At 55.2% G+C, this 24,693-nt stretch overlaps 2 protein-coding genes across 9 annotated transcripts in view; both read left to right on the top strand.

Moving 5' to 3' along the window:
- ANAPC5 (anaphase promoting complex subunit 5) overlaps window positions 1-4,597 on the top strand; it is a 29,503-nt gene extending 24,906 nt beyond the window's left edge. For both annotated transcript variants that reach the window (XM_045845592.1, XM_045845581.1), the window contains exons 16-17: window positions 3,456-3,618; window positions 4,242-4,597. In XM_045845592.1, the coding sequence (XP_045701548.1) occupies window positions 3,456-3,618; window positions 4,242-4,453 (375 nt within the window). In that variant the 3' untranslated portion in view covers window positions 4,454-4,597. The remainder of the gene's footprint in view (window positions 1-3,455; window positions 3,619-4,241) is intronic.
- A 5,626-nt stretch (window positions 4,598-10,223) lies between these two features.
- The window catches only part of CAMKK2 (calcium/calmodulin dependent protein kinase kinase 2), a 42,383-nt gene continuing 27,913 nt past the window's right edge, over window positions 10,224-24,693 (top strand). For 2 of the 7 annotated variants that reach the window (XM_045842098.1, XM_045842126.1), the window contains exons 1-2: window positions 10,229-10,520; window positions 22,670-23,183. In XM_045842098.1, the coding sequence (XP_045698054.1) occupies window positions 22,734-23,183 (450 nt within the window). In that variant the 5' untranslated portion in view covers window positions 10,229-10,520; window positions 22,670-22,733. Of the gene's footprint in view, window positions 10,521-20,818; window positions 20,879-22,669; window positions 23,184-24,693 lie in introns of all 7 variants that reach the window. The other 5 variants (XM_045842108.1, XM_045842117.1, XM_045842143.1 and 2 more) reach the window with 5 other exon arrangements.

Genomic DNA, 24,693 nt, shown 5'->3' with positions numbered 1-24,693 from the left:
GAATCTGCTAACTAAAGCAGAGGTTCCCCAAACTAACAGTGCATCAGAAGTATTGGAGGAATCTAAGAAATGTTTACAAAGCTGGCCTTGCCTGGCACCTGCGGAGCCAGAGCTCTTGGGGTGGAGGCCGGGAGTGTGTCTGCCTTAGGGGCTTCCCCATGACCTTCTGTGCCTTAGTTAGGGTCAAGTTCACATAACGTAACATTTACCGCTTTAGCCATTTTAAAGTACACAGTTAAGTGGGTTTTAGAATATCTATATTATATCTATATATATACACATGTGCACTAATATCTATACACAGAATATTTTAGAGTACCTACAGTGTTTTACAACAATTGCCCTATCTAATTCCAGGATATTTTCATTGCACCAAAAAGAAACCCCATTCCCATTAAATAGTCACTCTCATCCCCTCCCATCCCCTCCCTGGAAGCCCCTGGCAACCACTGATTTACTTTCTGTCTCTACAATTTGCCTATTCTGTATGTTTCTTTCTTTTTATTTAAGATTTTATTTATTTATTTTTAGAGAGAGGGGAAATGGTAGGAGAAGGAGAGGGAGAGAAACGTTAATGTGTGGTTCTCTCGTGCACCCCCTGCTGAGGACCTGGTCCACAACCCAGGCCTGTGCCCTGACTGGGAATCGAACCAGCGACCCTTTGGCTTGCAGGCCAGCACTCAGTCCGCTGAGCCACACCGACCAGGGCCCTATTCTGTTTGTTTCACATGATGGAATCATACAATATCTGTCCTTTTGTGTCTGGCTCCTTCGCTTAGTGTGATGTTTTCAGGGTTCATTCATGTTGTAGTATATACTACATTGCCTGTAATAGCCGAGTCGGATTCCATTGGACGAATACATGTTTCACTTTTCTATTCATTAGTTCATTGGGTTGTTTCCACCTTTTGGCTATTATGAGTAACTGTTCTTAACATTCACGTACAAGTTTTTGTGTGGATATCTGTTTTCATTTCTCTTGGGTATAATTAAGAGGAGAATTGGTAACATGTGATAATTCAGTTTAACTTGATTGATTTTTTTATACTGAACTGCTACATTCCTGGGGTAAATTTCAGTTGGTCACAATGTACGGTTCTTGTAATGTGCTGCTGGATTGGGTTTGCTAATATTTGTTGAGGATTTTTTCTTATAGGAGATGGTAGTTTTGTTTTCTTGTGGTAGCTTTGTTGTGCTTTGGTATCAGTATAATAATGACCTCACAAATACTGGCCTCTTCTGTTTTTGGAAGAGTTTGAGACGGATCGGAACGAATTTGTGAATGTTTGGTAGAGCCCCGGCTGGTGCGGCTCGGTTGGTGGGGTGTCCTCCCGGGACTCTCGCCGGCAGGCTGACTCCCCCTGTGTATGACGGAAAGCAAACATAACAAATTTTTCATTCCCCACACCTTTCAGTGAACATACGACTTCCTCACTTCTTTATTCTGTTCCTCCCCTAGTTAACTCAAGCATAACTCTGGGCCAGCCAATCGTTCATATGATTCAAGTGTCCTCAATGAAGAGACGAGTCCCCCTTACGAAGCATGTGCAGCCTAGTGAAGCCAGTGTCCCTGAAAGGTCCCAGGGTCAGTGCCCAGTCGGGGCACGTGCCTAGGCCCTAGGTTTGGTCCCCGGCTGGGGGGTGGTGTGGGAGAGGCAACTGATTGACATGTCTCTCTTGCTCATCAGTGTTTCTCTGTCTCTGTTTCTCCCTCCCTTTCCCTCTCTTTAAAAATAAATTAATAGCCCTGGCTGGTGTGGCTCAGTAGACTGGGTGCCGGCCTGCAAACCACGGGCTTACCAGCTCCATTCCCGGTCAGGACACAGGCCTGGGCTGGGGGCCGGGTCCCCTTCGGCGGGGGCACACAAGAGGCAACTACACATCAATGTTTCTCTCCCTTCCCTTCTCTAAAAATAAATAAATACAATCTAAAAAAAAAAAAAAAGACATACAGATGATGCCCACAACCCAGGCATGTGCCCTGACTGGAATCGAACCAGTGACCTTCCCCTTTGCGGGACAGTCCGAACCCGCTGAGCCACAGCAGTCGGGGCTGTGTGTCGTCGTGTGTTCACCGCCACAGGCCTCTTTCTGGTTCCTTGAGGGAGAGGTTGAGCTTATTGATCTGAGATCTTCTTTCTTTTTTAATTTCTTCTTAATGTGTGCCTTTACAGCTTTACATTTCCTTCACTGCATCCTATAGGTTTTGGTATACTGTGAATTTGTTCATCTCAAAGTGTTTTCTAATCCCTCTTTGGTTTCTTTGGCCCATTGGTTATTTAAGAGTATGTTGTTTACTTTCCATGTATTTGTCAATTTTCTGGATTCCCTCCTGTTACTGATTTCTAATGTCATCCCCTGTGGTCCGAGAAGGCCCTTCGTGGTACCATTCTTTGTATTATCACTTTGTGGCCTCACGCATGGCCTGTCCTGGAAGATGCGCCGCGTGCCCTTGAGACGACTGTGCAGCGTGTTGTGGGGTGGGGCGCTCTGTGGGCGCCCAGTACGCGTAGTTGGTTTAGCGTGTGCTCAGTCTTGCATCTCCTCGCCGGTCTCCGTCTGGTGAGTCGGGCCATTACCGGTAGCAGAGCAGTGAACTCTAATTGTGGAGCGCTCTGGTTCTCTGTTCCGCTGTGTCAGTTGTTGCCTCATGGGTTTTGGGGTTCTGTGTGGTGTGTACGGGTTCTGCTTATTCTGGTGTCTTCTTGATGCATCGACCCTTTTATCAGTACGTAATGTCCTTCTTTGTCTATTGTAATAGTTTTTGACTTCAAGTCTATTTTGTCTGATGTTGGTACAGTCGCTCTGGCTCTGTTTTGGTTCCTGTTTGAGTGGAATATCTTTTCTGTCCTTTACTTCCAGCCTGTTTGTGTCTTTCAGTCTAAAGGGAGTCTCTGGTGGGTAGCCTGTAGTTAGATCATTCTTTTTGATCTACTCTGCCAGTCTGTCTTCTACATTTAGTATAATTGTGGATAAGAAGCGACGTACTCTATTTTGCTATTTTTTCTATATTGTCTTTTATCTTTTTTGTTCCTCAGTTCTGCCATTACTGCCTTTTTGTGTGTTAAGTAGATGTTTTCTAGTGTGCCATTCTAATTCCCTGTTTCTTTTGACTGTGTGCTTTTGGGATGTTTTCTTGGTGGTTCCTCTTCCTCCAGGGACTGACTCTTAGGCAGGCAAGCCAACCCCTCGAGGTCACCAGTCTAAAGGGTCTTGGTGCCGAATCTTTTTGCAAAGACAAAACCTATCACAGCGTGAACAACTGCTCCCTCCTGTGTCTGTCGGAGTCTGAGATCAGACTCTCACGCAGTGTATCTTCTAAGAGTATGGGGCATGTTAAATGTGGTGCCGACAGGGAGAGGGTAAGCTGGACACGGCCTTCCGGAGAGGAGAGCCAGAGAGGGAGCCCCCTTGTGGTGGTCGGGGTGCACAGCACCGCGGTGTTTCCTTTTCAGCTCATCCTTGGAATCCCAGAACAGGCCTTGAGTCTTCTCCACATGGCCATTGAGCCCATCCTGGCGGACGGAGCTGTCCTAGACAAAGGCCGGGCCATGTTCTTGGTGGCCAAGTGCCAGGTGGCTTCAGCAGCCTCCTACGAGCCACTGAAGAAAGCTGAAGGTAGGAAACCATAAAAAGATTGTTGGGCAATACTGTTGCAAAAAGCTTCTAAAATGTGGGACCCAGAAGAAGAAAAATTGGGGGCAGTATTTGAGTCCTGAGTGCTCACAATTTTATGAGTTAACGTTTCACGCAGGATTTAAAGTGCTTCCGTGTGCGTGTTTGTCACGAAAGCTGAAGGCGAATGAACGCTTACTCACCCCGGAGACTCAGGCGCCGGGCTGGAAGCCAGCGCTAAGGTCCTCCTCTCGTGCTCCGGTGTGGCTTCCCTCCCGGCGGAGCTGGGGAGGGACGTGTCGGTACGCAGTGACGCTACGACCGTTCCGTGTGGGGCCGGGCGGGCCCTGGAAATGCCGGGGGGACACTCCGTGAAGCACACGCTGTCTAATGACTGCGCCGTGCGCCCGAAACCACGCAGAGTAACACCGAAAGTAGATCCCGGTGGGAAGATTAAAAAATAAATTTTAAAATCTGTTCAAGAGCTAATAAACACAAAATGTAAGTTAAAGTTGTAAGAAAGTGTCCGGTACGTGTTAAACCCATAGAAGTAGATGTTGAGTGCTGAAACGATGTGCGAAGTGTTGAGTTGGACGCGCGTGGTAAAATGCCCCCCTTCCCGTCAGCTCTGGAGGCCGCCATCGAGAACCTCAGTGAAGCCAAGAACTATTTCGCGAAAGTCGACTGCAAGGAGCGGATCAGAGACGTCGTGTACTTCCAGGCCAGACTCTACCACGCCCTGGGGAAGACCCAGGAGAGGAACCGCTGTGCCATGCTCTTCCGGCAGCTGCACCAGGAGCTGCCCTCGCACGGGGTGCCCTTGATAAACCACCTCTAGCGAGAGCGTCCCTGCCGGGCCGCCGGGCCGCACACGAGGTTTGGACTTGTTTACATTCCCGCCCTCCGCACAGATGCTGTTTTTGGTGTCTGTTTGTCAATAAACTGCCTTCGGACTCGTTTGTCTGATTTTGCTGCTAAAATACACATACTTGTTTTGTTCTCCCTTTTCCTTTTGATAGCAAAGACACCGACTTTTTGTTAATAAGCAGCTGTTCGGGTGGTAAAGATTACGTTCTTTCTGAACAAAATTGCCAATATCTTACTAGAAGCCGTGCACACTCCCCATCATTATGTGAATCCGTTTACACACGTGCTCAGGCAAGACCCCTTTTGGACATCGGTGGATCTCGCCGGGGGGCCCGCGCAGGTGTTTCTGTGGCGTGAACTCCCTTCTGAGGCCGCCCCGCTCTGCAGGGCTGCGTGGCGCTGGCAGTGCCCGCGCGGGCTGGCGAGTGCGCGTCGGCCCCTGGCTGGAGTTAAAAGGAAACAAAGTGTTTGTGGTTTTTGGGCCGACGACAAGCACATTTCATTCACTTTCTGGGTGCTGGCTTTCTTGTATCTTCTGCATGGGTGTATTCTTTCCTTTAACTCTGTAAACAAGGGATAATGATAACTTAAGTGCAGGCATTCATCATGAATAAGGAGATTATGAATTAAGAAAGCTTCTGAAGCTCACAGGTGTGTAGATGCCACCCCCTCAAACACAGCGAGGCCTGCAGTTCAGCAGCGGCCGGTGACTGAAAAGCCCAGTGTTTCAACAGCAACAAGACACCAACCAAATTTCGCAGCTTCTATCATTGGCTCGCTCTCTGTTAAATTTAAACCTGATGGGAAATAATTTATCTCCAGAGCTCTTTGAAGCGATGTAAAACAACTCCCACTCATTAGTGTGTGTTTGCTGGCCAAGGACAGCTGCTCTGGAAACAGGAAATGTCAGCGCAGAGATAGAGACGCCAGCGTGTGTTGCTGTTCAAAAATCTTTCCTTGAATTTATTTAGACGGTTATGTATGCAGAGGGTAAAAATTAAATAATCTTTAAAAAGTATTTTATTTATTTACTTTTAGAGGGAGGGGGAGGGAGGGAGGAAGAGGGAGAGACACATTGATTGGCTGCCTTTTGCACGCCCTCAGCCCGCAACCCAGGCATCTGCTCTGACCAGGAATCGAACCGGTGACCTTTCACTTTACAGGGTGACTGACACCCAATCTACTGAGCCACACCAGTCAGGGCAAAAATTAAGTCTTAAGGGCTGTATAGTAAAAAGTAGTTCTCCCTCCTGGGAAGTTATGATAACTATGTTTCTTTTTATTCTTCTAAATACATTCATCGGATGTCGTTTTTGGTCAATGTGCTTTAACTAAGATCCTCCCAATCTAAGAAGGGATGTCAGTCACTCTGCCTCAGTGTAAGAAGGTTCAAGAGACGGGGCAAGGTTGCTGCACTGACCCCTCAGGTGTCAACATTAAAGACCCCAAGTCATGAAACTTGACCAAGCCTGGCTACATAATTTGTGTGGGGGGGGGGCAGTGCAAAGTAAAAACCCAGGCCTGTAGGAAGCAGAGCCCTGAACCAGACAGGGGGCCCTTCCACGCAGAGGAGCCTGTGCAAATGCACAGTTTGCACGCCTGTGAAGAAGCCAGCCTGCCCACCCTGCCCTCAGCTTGTGTGTTCACCCTGATGGCACTGAATCCAACGCCAGTGTCAAGGCGCCATGGCGCCCTGCCACCTGTGACTTAGAGCTGTCGTCCGGGCCATCTCCCTCAGGGGGGAAGAGTGGGTTAAGTGGGGAGTTGGAAACATCAGTGATCCCCAAACTCAGAGCTGACCGGGTGACAGCTAATTGGCTTCTTCCTGGTGGAGCATTTGGTGGGGGGAGGAAGTCAGACTGGTGTAGTGGGGAGCATAAAAACCGATGCTTTGGTTAAATGGGGAGAGGGTTTGGTGAGGAGGGGATTGCAGCTAAAGAGACAGTGGGCGTTCAGGCCTACAACAGAGATCTTAGGGCATGTCCTCCAAGGGGAAGAGAAGGGGGCTTGGCACGGTGGGCTGGGTGTTGCGTGTTTGCAGCCCTGGAGCAGGCGGGAACAAATAGTTAACACTTACAGAATGCCCTATTGTAAGGTACATATGTTAACATATTTAACCTTCACTACAATCCTAAGAGGTGAGCAATCCGATTAATCCCATTGAACAGGTGCAGGGACCTCCCTCGAGCTCACACAGCTTGTAGGTATTAGAGCCGGGAATCCAACCTACTGGGCGCACAGCCCAGAAGGGGCCTGTCCCGGAGCTTTGGAAAGGACTTCACTGGTGTTGTGAATAACCCTTTCCAGTGTGTTGAACATACAATTGATCATATCAGTTGTCATTTATTTAGTGCCCAGTACAGGCCCAGACATGTGCCCGGCACCATCTGCCACGCGACGCCAAACACCATTTTACAGGCGAGAGACTGGGCCCCAGAGACCCCGCCTGCCTCCGCTCCCTCTCTGGGAAGAATCGGTCAAGAGTCGGTGAGGATTCTTGCGTGGCAGGCTCCTCCCCCTCCGTTGTCTCATCAGCTCTGTGTTCACACAGAGTATGCCTTGAACGCTTCTTTCTGCTGGTTCAGAGTGTCTTGAATCGTGTCCTGACGCGTTGGGTGGCTACGCTGACTTTGCTCCTTCCCACAGGACGTCCGAGACAAATGAAGAACTCTACCTGTGCCCCTGCCGACTGCCCCCCTCACACTGTCGTTTCTGTTTGGGGCAGACAAACATGGCAATTCCACTGCCTGTTGAATGCAAGCTTCTCAGGCTCTTTTTTGTTTTTTTCCTTGCCAGCATTTTCCTACCGTCTTGTTGGCTGGGGGAGTTCAGCGAACAATGGGGCGTGATTAATCCGATGTCTGTCCCTGGAAGTTCAAGGCAGGGGAGGTGGAACCTTCTAATGAAAACAACTAGTGTCCCAGGTTCGATTCCCAGCCAGGGTACATTCCTGGGTTGCAGGCCAGAACCCCCAGCAACCGCACATTGATCTCTCTCTCTCTCTCTCTCTCTCATCTCCCTCCCTTCGCTCTCTAAAAATAAATAAAATTAAAAAAAAAAAAGAAAACAACTGAGCAGAACACATAGAACAGCTGAGGAGGGAGAAGATAAAGCTTTGGTGGGGGCTTAGGATGCTGTCCTCGTGGGCAAGGTCATTTTAAAGTCTTACTTTTCTTAAAAATGTTATTTATTGATTTTTAGAGAGAGAGAGAGAGAGAGAAACATCAATATGTTGTTCTACTTATCTATACATGCACTGGTTGATTCTTGTGTTTGCCCTGACCGAGGATCGAACCCACGACCTTGGTGTATCGGGGTGATGCTCTAACCAACTGAGCTACCCGACCAGGGCTGTCCAAGATTTCTTAAAAGGAAGATTCAGAGGCTTTGTTGACAAAGTTTCTGGGCAGTCCGTGTTGTCAAGACAACAAGATCTGTTTGCGTAGAAATAGGTTTTCCTGGTGTTCTTGGAGAAAACGCAGAAAGCAAAGCCAATTCCCGCTTTTCATGTCGCTGAGAACGCCATGGTCTGAGTGGGGTGGTTTCCACCACAGGAGGGGCTGGACGCGGGGAAGGCCTGTTGTGATGTCCTCTGCTTTGTTCTAATTCACCTTCATCAGAAAAGCAGGTGGCTGGCGGGGTGTTTAGCTCTGCGCCAAGTGCAGTAATCGTGAACACCTTCCAGTGCTATGTGCCCGGCACTGAGCTGTTATTATCATCTCAACACAAACAATGGAATTCAAACCCCAAGACCCGCCTGTGCACTGGGTTTATCATCCCTACTGGACAGCTGATGAAACCAGAGTCACTCGTCCAAGGCCGCAGAGCTGAGAACTCTCAAAGCTGGGATTTGAACTAGGTCTGCCCGGCCCCACAGCCACTGCTTTCAGCCTCGGAGCCGAAGGTAAACAGATGAATCAGCCATGGTACCTCGCTCCGCTCCAGGAATTTACAGCTCCGTGGGCAGGTCAGAACGCATGCGTGGAAAGAACAAGGAAGGCGGGGTGGCGCAGCGTGGAGGAAAGAGGACGCCCAGTTCCTGCCAGAGACCAGACAGGGGACAAAGCAAGGGGCCCCGGGTCACAGCACATCAGGAAGCGCCCCCAGAAAGAAGTGGATTTGGGGCTCGCGTTTAGGTCTGAACGGGCTCCTTCTTACCGTTCTCACGATTGGCTTTTAACTTCACACAGCTGTGCGTAGAGCTATCTGGATTTCTGCCTGTTAGCTCGAGTCCTCAGAGAATATGGGCAATTCGGTACCGTGATGTGAACGTATAGGCTTGTGTATTTTAACACGGAACAGGAGAAGACGTCAACCGATGTCTGTTTCGGCTTCTTAAGAAAAGCAGGGCTTGCCAAGTGAACTCTGGTCGGCGGGCCGAATCTGGCACGTGACCTGGTTTTATACGGCCTGTTAGCTCAGACTGGCTTACACATCTTCTCTGGCTGAAGAAACATCAGAACAACAACACTCTGTGATCTGAACATTATGTGCAAACCAACTTCCGGCGTTGTAAATAAAGTTTTATTGGGACACAGCCACGCCCACTGGTCTACTTTTGTCTGCGGCTGCGCAGTCGTTGCCAACCAACACCGTATGGTCTGCAAAAGCCTAAAATATGGGCTCTCTGGCCCTTGACAGAAAAAGTTTGCTGACCGCGCCCCCCAACCCCGCCGTCACAAAATCAGACGCGTTCAGGACGTTCTCTATCAACCTCAATACATATTTTGGGGAGGAAAATAGAAAAAAAAAAACAGCGCCATTAGAAAAATCCACCATTCAGAATTGACAGTTAACATTTTACCATCATTTGCTTCAAATCCTTTCATAAGTCAAGGGCATACAACTGGACGACGCTCGTCAGCCGACTAGAACACGCTTCATTCACCCCGTCGGTTCCCAGGTCCTGACCGTTCCCCGCAGGGGCGCGCGCCGCGGAGCGTCCGGAGGGCTGGGCGGTGCGAGAGCGCCCCCCGCCGCCGGGAAGCACCCGAGGCGCTGAGCGGGAGCGCGCTGGAGACCCACCCGGCCGACCCGAGGACTTGGGACCTCTCGTTCCTCTGGCTCTTGACTCCCGTCTCGGCTCTTGATTGGCCTTCTGGCTGCTCGGCAGCGTCCGTGAGCCACCCGGGACCTCTCGGTTCGAGGCGGGCAGGCCTGGCGGCCTTTGAGGTCTCCTGTCCCCTCTGCGGCCCCAACCCCCCCCCCCCCCGCCGCGCTGACACCCCCGCCGGGACACTAAACACGCGCTTAAGGCTCCGGCCGAGTAGGGGTAGCATGTTTGGTGAGGATATGATGTTCTCCATGCAAAGCATCGGAGTCGTTTTCGGGAAAAGCCAGACTTCATTGGGCTTCGTTTAGTTTGGTGCCTCCCTGTGGAATGGGGGTGGGGAAGGTACACGGTTCCCCAGCACTGAGGGCGGGCCCCGGGCGGTGGTCAGGTGGGTGCGGACGGGGGATCCCCCGAAGGGGTGTCCCGCAGCCTTGGGGAACTTTCCGGGACTCGGCCGCCGCCCTGCCCTTCCTTCCCCTGTTTCGCGGAACAAAGCTAAGCCAGCCCGCCGAAGGGTGCCGCGGCCGCCGCGGGGAGAACCCGGGCAGGTGCGCGCGGCGGGCGGGGGCGAAGTTGCCGCGCAGCCCCCGCGCCCGGCCCCCGGCGGTTCCCTCCACCCACTCCCGGCCCGGCCGCGCCCCCACGCACCCCGCGCCGCCTCCTCCCCTTTCTTCTCCTTTCTCTCCGCCTCGCCGTTACTTTGGCCTCCGCGGGCTCCCGCCTCTCCGCCCTCCCCGGCGCCCGGCCAAGCGGCGGGGACGCGCCGAGCGACGCGCGGCGGACGCGGGCGGGGCCGGCTCTGCGCCCGGGTTTCAGCGGCCCCGGCCAATCGCCGCGCAGCCCGCGGCGGCGTCGCGCCCGAGCCCGGGCCCGGGCGGCACCTCCGGCCCCCGCCCCCCGCGCGCCCGCCGGGGCCGAGCCGAGCGGAGCGGAGCCGAGCCGAGCTGGGGGCACACAGCGCGGGAGGCGGCGGCGTGCAGCCCAGGTGAGCTGGCGGGAGCCCGGTCGCGGGCTGGGGACGCAGCCACTGCATCCCCGGCGCCCTCCGCCTCTCCCGGCGGGGGAACCACTGCCGCGTTTGCAGACAAAGCCCTGAGGCGGGTCCTGGGCTCCCTCCGCCGAGGGGACCCCACGTGCGCCGCCCCGCGCCCCGCCACGTGGGGGCGAGGTCCCTGGCGCCCCTTCCTCCGCATCCTCTGCGCTCCGGGGCCTGGGGTGGCCTCTCGGCGGGACCGCGCCCGCCCGGGGTGGCAGGGGCGGTCCCGGAGTTTGGAACCCAGGTCACCGGGGGCCGGGGCAGCCCAGCATTTTGGGAGGCGGCCTAGGCCCACCCCCTCGCGTGTGACAGGTGGGGGGAGCTGGAGCACGCAGGGGAGGAGAGGGCCCACGGACTCGGGGCACCCCACCCCCGCCCCCCTCTGGTCTTGGGGGCAAACGCAGGCCCTGGGAGGTTGGACACCAGGCGGCAGGACCCTAGGCCAGCCCCTGTGGGGCCGGGGACCGTTGCCTCTCCTCAGTCGGCTACTGGCCCCCGGCCCCCGCCGCCCCCAGCCCCCGAGTCTTTCTGCCAGAACAGCACAGGCTCGGTCCTCTTGACCTAAATTCACCCCGGGGCCGCAGCAGGCTCGCCGTGCCTGCAGAGACGCGGGGATGCTGGGCCCAGCCCCTCTCAGCATTGGGTCTTGGTGCCTGGGGTGCCTCCCGCTCCCGCCTTGAGCTTTTTCTGGCTCCCCACCCCCTGCACTGCCCAGTTTGGGAAGTAGGTGTTTCCACAGCTCTGCCAGCCATCCTGGCGGCTCTCTCGGGGTGCCGAAGACGGTGCACCTCAGCCCCTCCGACCACTTCCCCCTAGAAAGTTGGGGCAGGGGGATGGCGTTGGGAGGGGCCGGAAACAGCGTTGTCCGCAAGAGAGGGGCGTGCTGGCCTCGGGGTGGGACCTGCAGGGTCCACCTGCTCGGAGGCAACTTTTGCCTTCCTCAGCCCCATAGTCCCCTCGGCCCTAGGGACGGAAACTCCACGTGCCCTGGAGCTGTGCGGTCGCTGACTGCGCCCCTCTCCTGGCTCTTTGTCCCTATAGGCATCCTTGTTGGGGGGGGGGGGCAGGGGCCACAGGAAGAGGAGGGCTTGGGGGGAGTTAAACCCCTCCTCCCCTCAAACATGCAGTTTAGGAACAAACGGTGCATACACATACGCTATGCAAATGCAGCTTCTGGGTGAGCCTGGACCCTGCGTTTAGGTTGCTGCTCGCAAACCCTTCCTAGGTACAAAGCAGCCATTTGTAGTGAGAGTTTTTGTTTTTTAAAACAAACACCAGCCACCATTTGATGAGCTCTTAAGTGCTGTGCTGTGGGTTGTTTGCACTATCTCATTTCATGCCTGGACATATCCTACGAGGCTGTGATTTTTATCCCCATTCTCCAGACGAGGAGATTGAGGCTTCAGATAATCCCCACAGTGTTGCTAGGAGTTGGCTCCATTTATGGACGGGCTCGGAGAGGTTAAATCACTTGCCCAGGGTCACACAGCCAACCCAGGTGCGTCAGGTCCTTGAGCCTTCGCAGGTTGCCACTGGTTCTAGACCTGGGACCCGTGCAGCCTCTTGAGGAGTCCAGATTTGTTTGCTGAACCTGGAGGCCACAGATGCAGGCGGACACGGTGTGATGCGGGCTGGCCGAGGCTTGTCTTTGCTCCCAGGTGGCTGATGGTCTGGGAGCCAAATATACTTACTGATAACTGTGCCGTAGCTCTCATCAGGGGCAGCCCCACCTCCTGGGGAGTGTTTGGAAAAGTGTGGGGGCGACTTTGGTTGTCAAAATGATGCTGAGCTCTCCTGGCTTTGGGTGGGCGGGAGCCGGGGGATGCCAGATGTCCTGCAAGCCGGCCAGGTCTTCAGCAGACGCGGTGAAGCCCTGCCCGGCCCTCGATGCCAGGAGGGGCCCCGTTGAGAAACTCCCGGAGGAATGAGTGCTGTGGGAATGAAGGGAGCAGTGAGCAGGGAGGCTGCCTAGTGTCGGTCTGGGAGGCTCCCTGGAGGAGGTGTTATTTGTGCTGAGCCTTGAAGGGTGGGCCAAAAAGTGGGGTTTGGATGGGAGGAGAAAGGGAGGGAGACAGGACGGGATGGCCTGGTAGGGGACATTCCTGCAGTCTCCTGGAGAACTTCAGCTCTCCCAGGAGGAAGGGATGGGCCAGGTGGGGTGGGTCAAGCCTGCCTTCGACGCATTTGGGCTCAGATTTTATGTGTTTATTTTTAGAGAGAGGGGAAGGGAGAGAGAAAGAGAGGGAGAGAAACATCACTTGGTTGTTTCTCATCCATGCCCTGGCTGGGGACCAAATCCACCACCCAGGCATGTGCCCTGACCAGGAATCGAACTAGCCTTTGTGGGGCAGTGCCCAGCCCACTGACCCACACCAGCCAGGGGAGGGCTCAGATTTTAACGCCGACCACAGAGTCACCCTCATTCTGCCTTGAATTCATTTGATGGAAGGGCTCAGAGAAGCGCAGTAATGTGTGCAGGGTCCCTGGGGACCGTCTCCCTGGCGCGCCGCCTGCTCGTGGCTGTGGGTGGCGTGTGGTTCCCGTTTCCTGTCCCGATCCCAGAGGTTTGGGGCGAACGCCATTGGAGATTTTCCTGTGGGTCAGAGGGCCTTGGGTTGCTATTTTTCGCAGATGTTTTGCTTTTCCTAATAGCTCCTCTCTCTGGGCTGGGCTGGCGAGCTGGGCTCCACTGTGCCTGCGCTCCTGTGAACAGTCCCTACGGAGCGGACTTTTCTCCGTCCGGGCTGGGCGGCTGCCCCTGCTGACCTGTCAGTGATAGGGGACCGTTGGTGTCTGGCTCCTCTGTGTGTTTTGCTTCTCCATTCATTACTGGACACTTGGGTTGTTTCCACCGTGAGGGCTTAAGGCTACTTGATTCCTTTGCTTCTGCAGCCCCGCAATTAATAAACCGCTGGGCATAAGACATTATTTTAAACATTTGTTTTTAATATTTTTTAAAATTTATTGATTTGAGAGAGAGAGAGAGAAATATTGATTTGTTGTTCCATGTATTTATGTGTTCATTGGTTGATTCTTGTTTGTGCCCTGACCGGGGATTGAACCTGTAACCTTGATGGACCAGAATGATGCTCTCACCAGCTGAGCCACCCGGCCAGGGCAGGATGTCGTATTGTCACTCCATTTGCAGGGAGAGGGTGATGGAAGAAAGATTCTCTGAAATCGACTGGGGACCAGCTTCCCGGAGTGAGGTGTTCGGGACCACCCTAACTTCACCCCCCTCCTCTCCAGGAGTCCTCACGGTTCGAAGCCCTCCGCCCCCAGGGTGATGCCCAGGGGTTCCACAAGTGTGATTTTCGGGGAGTTTTGGTTTCATCGAGGTCATTCCAGTCACCCATGATTTGTTCCCTGTAGGTCCCCATGTGATTTCACTGGTGTGTATTTGGTAACCCTTTTCCAGGTGCATTTTCAGTACACGAAGTAAAGAAAGTCTCCCTGGGTGGGTCATGCCCTCACCCTGCGGCCAGGCGTGGAGTCAGCTCAGTCTCTCCCAGTGTCCACTGGAGCAACTGGGCATCCTGAAAACCAAGCTGGCGGGAAGCTGAGAAGGGACCAGCCCCCGGAAAGACAGCTGGGGTCTTTCCGGAGCCTGGACGGTGAGCCAGGCCGTGTGCCTGGCGCGTTCGTACAGAAGGTCCACTCCATAGCCGCCCACACGGGGTGGGGGGCTGTGGTGGCTCCATTTTACAGATGAGAACATCAAGGCCCAGGGCCCCCTGGATCTGTGTGGCTTCTCGACAGGGCTCTCTCGTGTCCCCTAGCCTCCTCCTGCTGGCCAGGGAGACCGCTTTTCTCAGAGTGGACGCCACCACCTCCAGGAGGTTGTGCGTGGAAATAATTTCTGAATGGTTTTGCTCTCTGAAAAAATAAGAGTTTGAATGAGTATTTTTTCCATCTTCCCTGATTGGATTCCTTCCTGAACAAAACAGGGGTGGGAGTGGGGGGAGGCAGGAGTGGGGTGGGCGGAGGCGTGGGGGGGAGGAAGGAGGCCAATGCGGTGAGGCTGGGCAGGGAAGACCCACCCCCTGCTCTGGCATTCCCTGCTGGGTGATGTTAGTGACCAAAATGGGGAAGGAATGATTTTAGCCAGTGTTGTTGGTTTCAACTGTGTTTGTAGTGTTGCTGCTGATTTTTTTTTCAATTATGAAACATTTTAAGCGTAGAGAAAAGCCAAAGTTTTGCATTGTTGACTGGCTCGTGTGTTGGGAAGGCTGGAGGGAGGCCCGGGAGGTGGTGGGAAGGGGGCAGAGCCGGGCGCTGGATCTCAGCCCCGGGGAACTCCCCCAGAACCCACACTTTTGGGGGCTGGTGACAGGCTCCGCCCTGGGAAGTGAGGAATGCGGGGGCTCGGTCCCTGTCTCCCAGGAGCTCCCAGGTGAGTGGTCTGTGAACGGTTGGGGACTGCTTCGGAGAAGATAAACGATCCCCTTTTGAAAGGAGAGAAAGAAAATTCCGAGAGCCTGTGGTGCTCCCACCCCCACCCCATCCTGAAACTATTTTTATGTTGTCTCTCTTTCTCCTGTTGGTTTCTGTAAATAGTCCATGGGTGGCAGTGGGAGAGAGAGAAATGCTGATCACAACTTGGAGGGGAGAGAGGGATGCCCCCCCCCAAGGAAGTGGGAGGGGGGCACTGGGAGGCCGAGGTCTTCGCAGCTGAGACACAAGGTAGGGAGTGAGTGGGAGGGGGGCCCTGTGGGGTACCCTCTGTGGGAGGAGTTTAAGGGGGAACCAGAGGTTTGAGTGGGGGGGGCAGGGTAGGGAGGGGAAAGGCACTTATCCCCCTTAGGCCTTCCCAGAGGTACTCTGGGATTTCGCCTTCAGTGCCTCCAGTGGAGAGAGATTTTATTTCCTTCCATTACAGACAGTTCTCCCACATTCTGGGTCCAGGTGTGGGGGGCAGGGCTGGACCCCACCCCGCCCCAGCTGCTCCCAGCCCCTCTTTGCCCCGGGCTGGGGTTGCTTTCTGCTGGAGGCTGGGAAGGGAGGGAGAGGGCGGGCTGGGCTGAGCATCGCCCCCAAAGGCAGGGAAGAGGGAGGGAGGGCGGCCGTGGGTGGGCGGGCAAGGCGAGGGTGCCCGTGGGTTCCGCGTGGGCCTGGAGTGGGCCCCTCTGTCTCTGATTTGCTAAGCAGGAAGGTGTTCCAGTCGAAGTCTCTTTTCATTGCAAATTACAGTTCCAGTTGCGTCTTTGCCTTTTGCTTCCATTCAGTGAACGATTGGGAGGGATTCAGTGGATGAAGAGGAAGGAAATAAGGTTGTTCCCACCTCCCCTTCCAAATTCCCCCCATCCCCGCAGTCACGCTTCCTCCATCTTCAAGGCCGCAGGTGCGCACCTGTCTCTAGGTACACGGCTGCGTGATGGGGGTCCCTCCTCACGGGGCTTCATCGTTGACTGAGCAGTAGCCGCCTGGCAACTCTTAACACCACTGAGCTGGTTGCTCCGTAAGCATCCAGGGCTGCCAGGAGCGTGGGCTGCAGGGGTCGGGGCACCAGGTCCTCGTCCGGCCTAGCCTGGAACCACGCTGCCACCTTGGGGAGGTCGCCCACGTCCCTGGGCCTCACGACCGCACCTGCAGCCCCGGTGTGCTGATCTTGCAGGCTGGGAGAGCAGGCAGGGGCTTCCGGCACAAGCGAGCCAGGGTGCGAGATGACGTCATCACGTTACTCTTTGACTTCGTGAAAAAGCGATGCGTGTGGACAACAGTTGGAGGGAAGACGGAAGGAGCGGAGTTGGGACGGTGGGGCTAGCGATACAACGTTTTTAATATAAATCGAAACCAGTTGAGGGGCTTGAACGTAATAGCTGCTGAAGAGCTTTCTAGGCAACCGCTTCCATTTGGGGAGTGTTTGCTGGGTGCGGGGGCCTGCGCGGTAGGTCCCCAAGGTGACGGCCCTGGCTAAGGAGAGAGGGGACGTGCGCCTGATCACCAGGTTCTATCTCTCTGGGAGCCTTTCGTTTCACACCTGTGCTCTCCCAGAGGCACCGTGCGATGGCGGGCACGTCGCTCAGACTCGCTGCGCCTCGGTTTCCTCACCAGTGGAATAAACACGGTAGCAGCACCTGACCCACAAAGCTGCGATGACGGCGCGCTCAGGATCGCGCCTGGTGCTGGGCACGCACCGACGGGGGCTGGCGGTCGCTGCTCCTGCAGCCGCAGCTACCAGGCCGCCGCTTCCGCTTCCGCGATTCTCTGGCCGGAAGTTCCAGTTAGTCCCGGAAGTGCCGGGGCTGCATCTCAAGGTTGGTTCCCAGTCGGGGCGCACACGAGAGGCAACCAGTGAGGGTGCATCAGTAAGTGGACCAACACATCTGTGTTTCTTTTCCTTTCTCTCCCTCGCTCTCTCTGGAGCACAGGTGCAAACACAAGGCCCGACGGCCAAATCCGGTGCCACCTTGTTTTATCCGCCGGCACCTTGTTTCTATCCCGCGGCAGCGCCGAGCTCCTTGCCCCTAGTTAAGGAGGAGTTGCATTTGTACAGTCCTAGAATGACATTCGGCCCTTTGAAGGCAACCACGAGGCTGATGTGGCCCCCCCATGAAGATGAGTGTGACACCCCGGGCTGTAAAATCAAAAGATAAAAAAATGGGAAAAAGTGCTGTTTTCTTTCCTGTCCTCCGTCCTATTCAGTGATCCTTCCCTATCCCTGATTTTTTTTCTTTAAGATTGCAAGAGACAGACAGACTGACTGCCTTTGGAACTTCTGGGTTCCGCCATTCGGCCAAGGTGAAGGCTGCCTGGGGCTTGGCCCAGCTGGGAGCTGTAAGGTGCAGGGAGCCGACTGATCATCTGGCAGGGAGCTTAGTGAAGAAGCTTTTCTGTCGATCTACCCCGTGGCTCCTGTCAGTCAGGAGGCTTGGTTGTGACAGAAAACCAATGGTAGACAAACTTAAGCAAAAATGGGAATTTATCGACTCATGTAGTTAAACACTCCTGGGATATATGGGCTGTAGGCATGGCTGGACCCAGGTGCCCACACAACATCACCAATCTCAGTTCTGCGTCCTTCGCTCTCTTCCCTCTCTGTCAGCTTCATTCTGAGGCAGAGTTCTCCCCAGCCCCTGATAACTCTAGAGTATGTCCTCATGGCTCTAAGTTCCACAGAAAGGGACATTCTTTTTTCTTAATATTAATGCAGAAGTTGTAAAATAAGACTTGGTAGACTGACGTGGGTCACACAGCTACTCTTGAATCAATCACTTCCCCTGAGCAGTTGGATGCCCAGGTGACCCGGCCTGAGTCACGTGGAAACCCCTGAGTGGGTGGTGCAGACAGGCCCACGGAGCCACGTTCCATGCGGCGGGAATTCGTAAATCAGGCAACTGTTATCAGACCAGAGGAGCGTGGAGTCCAGGCCAGCTAAGGAAAGCTGATTTTCTGAGTGGCCTTGGGACGGAGGAAGCAAACAGTGACCTCTGGCCAACATTTATTGAATGCCAATAGTATTGTAGAAAGTTCTGAATCCTGGAGTTCAGCAGTAAAGAGGAAAGGCAAAGCCACGGCCCCTCTAAGTGAAGTCACAGCCCTGTGTCTGTGCCCAAACGCCGTGCACCTCTTCCTGAGCACCGGGAGTCACGGTGCCTTGGCTTGGCCCCCTCTCGCCCAGGTCGTGGCCTCAGGAAGGCAGAAGACTGGGCTGTGTGCTCCCCTTTGTTAGAGATTCCGGCCCACCCTGGACTTCATTCCAGACATGACATGTGGACATGACAGTCATTCTCAGTCCCTTCCTGAAAATCTCAGACCAGTGTTAGCTCTGCCCGGAACCACTGCGTGACTTCGGGCAAATGGTTCAACCTGCTGCGCCTCCTCCTTCTCACGGGGGTGACGAAATGGCGGGAGTGGGGACCGGTGATGCCTAGTGCATCCCAGGGCAGGGCCGGTGGGGGTGGGGATAGGTCACAACAGGTGGCGGGGGCGGGGGGCGTGGGACATGGTGCTCAGCTTGTCCTTGTGCTTAGCCTGCCCTCGCTGGGGGGCGGCGGGGGGACCTGGTGAGGGCAGGTGTGCCGGCCACGGCTGCAGTGAGGTGGTCCGGGAGATGGTGTGGGCCCAGAGCCGTCAGAGCGCTGCCGCTTTCTTCAGCAGGCTCTGAGATTTTATTTTTATCTGAGCTCTCTTGGCTCTGAAATGTTGGCATCATATTCAGATAGTTTAAAAAAAATTTAAAAATGTATTGATTTTTTAGAGAGAAACATCACTTCGTTGTTTCACTTACTTATGCACTCATAGGTTGCGTATTGTATGTGCCCTGACCTGGGATCGAACCTGCAACCTGTTTCTTCCCCTGGACCATGTTCCTGCCCCCTCAGCACCTACTCACCTTGGAGGTTCTCAGCCTAAATATAATTTCCCCATGCGACACCCTCCTTGACCCCCTCCTCCCATTCAGACCTGAAATGTGTCCCCGTGTTCTCAGATTTCCAGTTTTTTTTCCTCCATTGTGTGTTTACAAGAGTCATTTGTGTGCCTGCTTTTAAAAAAGCATGTCTGATTTGTGTATCCAGTGCATAGTAGGTCCTCAATCATTACTTGTTGAAAGAACACATTGGTAAGTGACTTTCCTTCAGGGCCTCCCTGGGCCTCAGTTTCCCCACATGAGAGGTTGTGCTGGCCATGCCTGGTGTCCCAGGGAGCCCGTTGCCTCCTGGACTTGGCAGGATCCCCACAGGTATTTGGGGCTCCTTTGTTGTTCGCTGGCCTCTGCCTTTGGTGAGAAGCGCAGGTTGGAACTGGCCCCCAGGAAACAGGAACGTGTGTTTGTGTTTCCGACAGGCCTGTGCCACTTGGCTTCCGGCAGAGGAAGGAGCGCTTCCCTCCATCCTGGCCCCGAGCCCGGGGCCATCTGCTCCAGGAAGGGTCTGGTCTGGTCTGGTCACTCAGTTGCGCTGCCCTGTGAGAGGGGAGGGAGCTCGGGCCTGCGGCCAAGGGCGCTGGGGGAGGCCTTCCTGGTGGGGGCTGTGTGGGTTAGAGGACCCTGGCCGCGCAGTCAGCCGTGCTCGGTGCGTGATGAGCGCCCAGCTGGGTGTCAGCTGTTGCTGTTATTGATGCGAACTGTTGTCTGTACAACTTTCCCCTCTTGTGGAGAGTTGATAGGTTTCATTGGATCCTTACAGAGCCTGTGTCCCTTCCAGGGCCGGTGGCCGCACAAGATCTTATGGTCAGGCGGAGTGGCCAGGCCCTTGCCTGCCAGGCTTCTTTGCAGACCAGTGGCCTCCAAGTGGCCTTGAGGCCCTGAGGTCTGAACTCCCTCTGCCGAGACCAGGGTACACCTGCCCGTGCAGCGCGGCGCCTCCCTCCTCCGGACCGCAAGAGCCAAGGCCAGGCCGGGCGCCAGCGTGCCAAGGAGACTGATTAAAAGCGGCGTTGCTGGGAGCGGATGGCTTGGTGTCCTTGGCCTGGAAGGGAGATCAATAAGCAATGGTTTTTCTGTTGGTGAGGAAAAAAACCCTCCATTAACTTCCCAGGTGCTGCCAGGCGCCTTTTCTTTTCAGGAACTCGGCAGCCTGGTCGGCAGCCTGGTCGGGTGGCTCTGGGAGGGAGGTCGGCCACGAGGCCGCCACCCTGCCGTGGGGTGGGCAAGCCTATGCAGCTGGGGCCCTGGCAGCTGCCCAGGAGCGGGCCGGCTCTCTTGGACATCAGAACCTCCTAGGAATGTTCTAGAACACAGCCTGGCAGGGAGTGGGCATTTTGTAGGCGCTTGTGGGAAGAGGAGCTTTCTGAACGCTCACCCGTGTGGTTCATTCAGTAGCCCTGTGCCTGTTGGGCGTGCGCCCATTTCGCAGTGAAGAACACCGAGGCCCAGGGAGCCAAGCCGCTTGCCCAGGGCGAGTCCAAGCAGGCGAACTTCAGGGGCCCTGCTTTCTTTCCCCCTCCTGGGACACCTGGACCATAAAAGGGACATGTAAAGTGACAGCAGCCGGAGCCACAGGGCATGTCGAACTTGGGTGGTGTTCTCTCTCTGACGGGGAAGCCAGGCCAGGAGCACAGTTAGCGCGTCTTTCTCAGCCACAAGGACGGACAGGGGAACAGGGGAACAGGGGACGGCCAGCTGCTCCCCCCCGCCCCCGCCCCCCAACTAGCTCGCTGGGCCTCGTCACCCTAAGTCCTATCATGGCTCCAGTTGTCTTCTTTCTTTTAAGAAGGTTGCCTTTCACACGGCCTCTGGGGACCCAGCCTGCAACCCAGGCACGTGCCCTGACCAGGAATCGAACTGGCAGCCTTTCAATTCGCAGGGCGGCACTCAATCCACTGAACCACACCAGCCGGGGTGAAGGTTCACTTTCACAGTAAAGGTAAATACAGTGCAAAGTCAGTCCCTCCCACCTAGATTCCCCGGCTCTGCGAGCCAGGAGCTTTCTCTTGAGGCCGCCCTAACCGTTTTCTGGTGTGCCTTTCCGGAAGTACGCTGCGCTCACGCTGCTCTGCGCACGCGTGCGGCCTTTCCCCCAGGCCGGCGGCAGCAGCAGGCTGACGCTCGGGTTGTTTTCCATGTAACAGTGTGTCTTGCAGCTAATTCATGTCAGAATGTAGAGTTGCCTCTTTTAAAATAAATACATGGTTTTCTCCGGCATTTTCCTTACCTCGTTTTCTTCACCCAGTCCCCTATGGGCGGTCCTTTCAAACCACGCTACGGAAATAACCTTGTACGTGCAATGTTTTTTGAAAGATTATATTCCTTTATAATTCTTCCTATAATATAAAGGAAGATTATGAGTCTTTATTTTTAGAGAGAGGGAAAGGGAGGGAGAAAGAGAGGGAGAGAAACACCAGGTGGGTGCCTCTTGTATGCACCCCGACTGGGGGCTGAACCCACAACCCGGGCATATGCCCTGACCGGGAATCGAACCGGCGACCTTTAGGTTTGTAGGATGATGCCCAACAAATTCAGCCACACTGACCAGGGCATCTTGTTATATGCGTTACTGTTTACATGTGCAAGGATGTCTGTAGGATGAACACTCAGGATGCGGAATTGCTAAGTCAAAGGCATGTGCATTTGGGATTTTGCCAAATTTTGGGTGAATTTCCCTTTGTAAGGATGGTTGGCACCCATTCATACTCCCTGGAATCACACCAAAATAGTGTTGTTATTACATTTCTTGTCTTTGCCCACCTGATAGTTTGGAGGGAAAAAAAAGATTTTCATTATAATTTTACTATTATTTTCTTACTTTCGGTAAAAACGTACACCACACAACACTTACCCTTTTTGGGTGTAGGATTCAATGTGTTTGTTTGCTGTGTCTCTGGCGGGCACCAGCCCAATGAGGAAAACACTGGGCAGTCAGTCGATCTTCCAAGCCTGGCTCCCCAGATAACACAGCCCAGCCCGGCTCACGCTGCCCGGGTGCCTGTCTCTGGTCTGATGCGACCCCTGACCCCACCTCCCAGCTGAGGATCATTGGCTGAGGAGACCCCACTGCTGTGCACCTGGGCTTTGCCCTGGGAGACCTTGGACAGATGCCTCAAGCCTCAGTTTCCCCATTTACACCCTGGGGCTCTCATGGCAAACCAACAACTTGGGGCTCTGGGGAGATTATGCTGATGTGAAGATGTTTTGTCAACTGGAAAGTGCCCCTCCCCAATCGTTGCCATGGTGAAGTGATGTAGCCAGAGGTCACCAGGCGGGAGTGTCCTTTGGGCCTGCCCAGCATTCAGAAATATTTGAGATAATGGCTAGTTAAAAAGTAATCTTGAGATCCCATCTAACATTCTGGGTTTAGGGCTTCTTTCGATTAAAAAAAAAAAGGGTGGGGTTGGGGGAGGACCAGGCAGTAGCGGCCCAGATCCCCCTTAGCAAGGGTCGGCTTGAGCTGGGAATGGCTGCCCCCTCTGTAGCGGACGTGCATGCTCGTTGTTTTGGGATTCGCTCATACTTAGTTCCTTTTGGAATTGAGTTTTGGTTTCTCGCTCTATGTGTGAGAAGAGACTTTTAAAACAAGGAAATGTGGAGCATGTGTTTCTGTGTAGGCTCAGAAGTCAGGTTTTGCCAGATTTTTGGGGACGGACGTCAACCCCGGGGGGAGGGGGGAGGATGAGGCCCCGGCAGCGGGCGGGGCCTCTGACCGTTCCTCCCTCTGCAGGTGGCACCGCGGTGGATGGGAGTGCCCCGGCGAGGCCGCGTCACATGAGGTCCGCGCACGCACCATGTCATCATGCGTCTCTAGCCAGCCCAGCAGCGACCGGGCCGCCCCCCAGAATGACCTGTGCGGCGTGGGCGGCAGCAGCAGCAGTAGCCAAGGCCAGAAGCCCTGCGAGGCGCTGCGGGGCCTCTCGTCCCTGAGCATCCGCCTGGGCATGGAGTCCTTCATCGTGGTCACCGAGTGTGATCCGGGCTGCGCCGCGGACCAGGGCCTGGACCGGGACGCGCACCTGGACGCCGATGGAGGAGAAGTCCCCCTTGACGCAGGGTCCCAGGTCCGGCCCCCCCTCTCCAGTTGCAAGCTGTCGCTGCAGGAGCGGTCTCAGCTGGACGTGAACGGCCGCTGCGTCCAGCCAGCCCAGCCCTCCTCGCCGGTCGGCTCCCCGCAGTCCTCGCCGCGGCTGCCCCGGCGGCCCACGGTGGAGTCGCACCACGTCTCCATCACTGGTATGCAGGTGCGTGAGCGGGAGCCCGGGTCTCCCCGGTAGATAGGCTCCCCCAGAACATTCCCGGAGCCACCAGCTGGTTTGGGACGTGACCCCAGGAAACCCAGACGGGGAGGGCGGAGAGGGAAGGGAAGGGAAATCAACAAAGGATGTGTCAGGGCGCTGGCGACCACTGGGCACGGGGACTCCATCTGTCTGGGGAGCAGGGAGACACGGAGGACACAGTCTCGGAGTTGCCCCACGCGAGGGCGGGGAGCCGGGCCTTTCACACCAACTCCACACTTTCGTCAGTGAGGGCTGCTGTGGGTGGGCGACCTGCCCCGAGTGTGGGCAGAGCCGCTGGGGGCCGGAGAGAGCCTCCGGCGAAGAGATCACGTGCTGGTGGTTGGAAATTGTGTTGCGGCCCGGAAATGTGGGCGGCAGGTCGCAGAGAGGCCTCAGGGCCTTGCGGCGTGGACCCTTTGCTGGGTGTTCGCAGCAGGCTCTGCGCTCAGCGCCCTCTGCGCGCGTTTCTGACTCAGGCCCTACGGCCAACTTCCGGGAGGTGGGTCAGAACTCAGGCCCCGCCCACCCGCCCGTGCAAACCCCAGTTCACAGGGCGCTGGCTGGTCTGCCCGCCCCTTTCGCCTGCATCGTCTCCTGATTCGCAGACCTCCGTCCATTTGCACTTCCTGAGATCCTTCAGATACGCCGGCGTATATCTTTGCTCTCCTCTCTGCTTAGAAGCTCTGCCATCTTTGCAAGGTTATGTCCTTCCGACGTCCGACTCTCAGCCTAAAGGTCACCTCCTTCGTGCGGCCTCTCGGACTCCCTCCCTAAGCAGCTGTCAGCCCCCAGGCCCTCTGTGCTGTGGCCCTGTGGACGTTGCCTCACGGCGCTCACTGCCCTCTGGTTGTATTGTGTGTTTGGTTGGTTGCTTAGAGCCTGCCGCCCCCCAGCTAGGGTGTCAGCTCCGCGGGGCGTGGGCCAGGTCGCCTCTGTGTCCCCTGCGCCTTGCGCAGGGCCTGGCATGTAGTGGGAGCCCGACAATATTTGTTGAAGGAATGAATGCATTTTTAATGGGGAGAAGCTCGGAAGTCAGGAATGGCTTTTTAAAGGGGCTGATACTGAACTGCATGTTGAGGGCCAGGCAGAATTTCCACAGTTAGAGGTGGGCACACACGGGAAGGGTCACTGCAGGGGGAGGGTAGAGCACGTGCAGAGGCCCAGAGGTGGTGGCTCTGGCTGGTGTGGCTCGGTGGATTGAGCGCTGGCTTGCAAACCAAAGCGTTGCCAGTTTGATTCCCAGTCAGGGCACATGCCTGGGTTGGGGGCCAGCCCCCCCATAGGGGGTACACGAGAGGCAACCACACATGGATGTTACTCTCTCTCTTTCTCCCTCTTTTCCCCTCTCTCTATAAATAAGTAAGTAAGTAAGTAAGTAAATAAATAAATAAAATCTTTAAAAAAAAAAAGCCCAGAGGTGGAAGGCATGAGGTGGGGGGAAGGGTGGTTGGGGGTTCAGTGAGCTACAGTGTGG

The sequence above is a fragment of the Phyllostomus hastatus genome, unplaced genomic scaffold (genome assembly GCF_019186645.2).
Source record: "Phyllostomus hastatus isolate PE091 unplaced genomic scaffold, TTU_PhHast_1.1 phas_contig_1162, whole genome shotgun sequence".
NCBI lineage: Eukaryota > Metazoa > Chordata > Mammalia > Chiroptera > Phyllostomidae > Phyllostomus > Phyllostomus hastatus.
This window is presented reverse-complemented; position numbering and strand designations above follow the sequence as displayed.